Source organism: Penaeus monodon, chromosome 7 (genome assembly GCF_015228065.2).
Source record: "Penaeus monodon isolate SGIC_2016 chromosome 7, NSTDA_Pmon_1, whole genome shotgun sequence".
Lineage (NCBI taxonomy): Eukaryota > Metazoa > Arthropoda > Malacostraca > Decapoda > Penaeidae > Penaeus > Penaeus monodon.
Genome location: NC_051392.1, coordinates 54330510 through 54333947, shown reverse-complemented (window position 1 = coordinate 54333947; position 3438 = coordinate 54330510). Strand labels below are relative to the sequence as shown.

The 3438-nt window shown below is 42.5% G+C and overlaps 1 protein-coding gene across 1 annotated transcript in view; it reads left to right on the top strand.

Moving 5' to 3' along the window:
- Positions 1 to 3113, top strand: part of LOC119575708 — a 3427-nt gene extending 314 nt beyond the window's left edge. Inside the window, exons 2-4 of the mRNA XM_037923334.1 lie at positions 1306 to 1531; positions 1826 to 1982; positions 2517 to 3113. Of these exons, the coding sequence (XP_037779262.1) occupies positions 1306 to 1531; positions 1826 to 1982; positions 2517 to 2583 (450 nt within the window). The 3' untranslated portion in view covers positions 2584 to 3113. The remainder of the gene's footprint in view (positions 1 to 1305; positions 1532 to 1825; positions 1983 to 2516) is intronic.
- Positions 3114 to 3438: the final 325 nt, after the last annotated feature.

Here is a 3438-nt window from a genome sequence, read left to right as displayed (position 1 = left end):
CTTCCCCTTCCCTTTTTTTCCCCTTTTCTTTTTTTCTTCCCTCCCCCCCCCCTTTTTTTTCTCCCCCTTTCCCCCTTTTTTTTGTTTCTCCCCCCCGGGGGTTTTTTTTCTTTTTTTTTTGGGGGGGGTTTTTTTTTTTTTTTTTTAAAATTTTCCCCCCCCTTTCAGAGATTTAAAATTTTTAAAAAACCCCCCCCCCCCCCCCTTTCCCCTCTTCCCCCTTTTTTTTTTCCGTTCTTTTTCCCCTCCCCTCTTTCCTCTCTTTCTCTCTCTCCTCCCCTCTCTCTCCATTTTTCTTTTCCTTTCTTTTTTTTCTCCTTTTTCTTTTTTTTTTTTTTTTTTTTTTTTTTTTTTTTTTTTTTTTTTTTTTTTTTTTTTTTTTTTTTTTTTTTTTCCCCTTTTCTCTTTCTCCCTCTCTCTTTTCTACTCTCCTTCTTCTCTCTCTCCTCTCCTCTCCCCTACCTTTCTCTCTTCTCTCTCCTTTCTCTCTTCTCCTCCTCTCTTCTCTCTCTTTTTCTTCTCTCTCCTCTCCTCTCTATTTGTATCTTTCCTTCTCTCTTCTCTTCCCCATTCTCCCCCCCCCTCTCTCTCTCTTCTCTCTCCCCCATTCTTCCCTTCTCTCTCTCTCTTCTTCTCCTCTCTCTCTCTCTCTCTCTCTCTCCTCTCTCTCTCCCTCCCTCTTCTCTCGCTCTCCCCTTCTCTCTCTTTTCCCTTTTTCTCTCTCTCTCTCTCTCTCTTTGATTCTCACTCTGTCTCACTCTCCCATCTCCCTTTCCCTTTTCTTACCACCTCCCTCCATCCTACTCCCCCCTCTCCTCTCTCCCTCCCCCCCTAAATCCCTCCTTCCCTCCCTCCCTCCTCCTCCCTCTCTCCCTTCATCCCTCCCTCCCTAAACCTCTTTCCCCTCCTCCTCATCCTTCAACCCCTTTCCCCTCCCTCCTTCCTTCCCTCCATCCGTCCCTCCCTCCTTCCTTCCCTCCATCCATCACTCCCTCCCTCCCTCCTTCCTTCCCTCCATCCGTCACTCCCTCCTTCCTTCCCTCCATCCATCACTCCCCCCAATCCCTCCATCCGTCACTCCCTCCCTTCTTTCCATCCCTCCCTCCTCCTCTCACTTCCTCCCTCCCACAATCCTTCCATCCATCCCCCCGTCTCTCCTTCCCTCCCTCCTTGCCTCCCTCTCTCCTTCCCTCCCTCCATGCCTCCCTCCGTCTCTCCCTCCCTCCCTCCTTGCCTCCCTCCCTCTCCTCCTCCCTCCCTCCTTGCCTCCCTCCCTCCTCCTTCACTCCGTCCCCCCTCTCGCAGCTCCACCGCCTCACCTTCTGGACGCGAGGCAGCACGGAGGTCCGAGTGTCCATCCGCGAGTGGCTGAATAGGAAGAAGAACGCCGCTGCCTACTCGAATGAGGTCGTGGCGGAGAACGGCGGGGGGGAGGTCGTGCCGGAGACTGAGGAAGGCGGGACGGAGGTCGTGTCGGAGAAAAAGCAGAAATATGCAGAGCGCAGTTCGTCGGTGTCGAGCAGCGGGGAAGGTAAAGGGGAATCGTCATTTTTTTTTTTCTTGTATTGTTTTACGTTTATATTTGTCTTTTGTTTTTCTTGATCTCACTTTCATTATTAATGTTTTCGTATCTATTTTTATTATTATTATTATTATAATTATTATTATTGTTATTATCATTATTATTATCATTATTTTCAATTCGGTTATTTGCCTACTTGTGCACAAAAAAGTAAAGGAAAATGTAGTACAAGTAAACAACCAATAGGCCTATGATCCCAGCGCATGGGCCTGCCTCTCTCACTCCTCGCCTTTCCGCCCGCAGATCTTCCCTTGTGGCGGAGGGCTCTCAACTGCGTGTGCGGGGTCGAGACGCAGAAGGTGTCGCAGGCGCAGGAGGAGGACCCGGAAGAGCACCTCACGCCGGAGCAGAAGGCTACCAGGGCGGCCGAGTTCTTGGAGGAGAAGAAGCCCTGGACGAAGTAAGGGACATTATTATTTTTTTTAATGGTCTCTCTTTTTCACTTTCTCTGTCTTTCTTTACGTGCCTTTGTCTCTGTCTCTTTGTCTCCGTCTCTGTCTCTGCCTCTGTCTCTGTCTCTGTCATATATGTCTCTCTCTCTCTCTCTCTCTCTCTCTCTCTCTCTCTCTCTCTCTCTCTCTCTCTCTCTCTCTCTCTTCTCTCTCTCTCCTCTCTCTCTCCTCTCTCTTTTCTTTCTCTTTCCTGCCTCCTTAAGCTATTTTTTATAGGTTTACCATTTAAACAAAATTAACTAGGGATACCCATTTTCTCATATTTCCCATTAGTTTCTATTTAGACATATCATGTCTCATACTTATAAATATTATTTCTCATATTCATGCAAACCAAAGCTCATTCTATCGGATGTTACTGCTCATACATTTCTCATATTTTATTACTTCTCATATTACAAAAAGTATTTATCATACTTAGGCATATCATTTATCATATTCATACATAACATTTTTTTAAATATCCGACACATTCATTTCAGTGTTGTAGATGGAGCCTCTATACTGGTCATGTGCATTGCTGCGTTTATGTGGGGTTATTACGCCTAAGACAACAGACACACTGGTTTAGACTGTCGTGTGTTATTAGGCCTGAAATAATGGTCACACTGGTCTACACTCCTGCGTGTTCGAATCGCCTTGTACAAAGAAAACTAAAAAAAAAAAAAAAGATGAAGAAACAGAGTGGAGGAAGGGAGGAGAGGAAGAAGAAGATGGTGTACAGAGATCAAGAGAGAAGGAGACGGGGAAGTAAGAGTAGGAGAAGAAGAAGGTGATGGAAAGGTAGATGGAGAAACAAAAGAATGGGAAGTATGAGAAAAAACGTTTTGCAAGGGGAAACATGTATAGCATTAACAAAGCTCACTAGTATAATTCGTATTTTGATATAAGTTGTATATTCAAAATGTACAAAAAAAAAAAAAATGCCCACTGCATGTATAATGTACATTTTCTTATGTCTGAAATGAATATGAGTGTTGTAACATTAAAAAAAAGTATATAGATATATATGTGTGTGTGTGCGTGTGTGTATGTATGCTATGTGTGTATCTATGTAAATAAAATGCGACCAAACAAAAGTGAACATTTTTTAACTTGTGTTTTGAGGAAGGGAAAACAAGTGGAAGGAAGAGATCTTTGGCTTACGAAATCAAGACGAAATTTATTCAACAGATAATGGTAGCGGAAATTATATATATATATATATATATATATATATATATATATATATATATATATATAATATATATATATATATATATATATGTTTTTTTTATCTCATTTCATGCACGTGGTACATATATAAGAAAACAAAGAATGATTCCCTTTATATCTCTGTATTTTTGGAAGATTTAAACAATAAGCCTAACTTAATTTTTTAGAATAAACATATTTACAAAACCT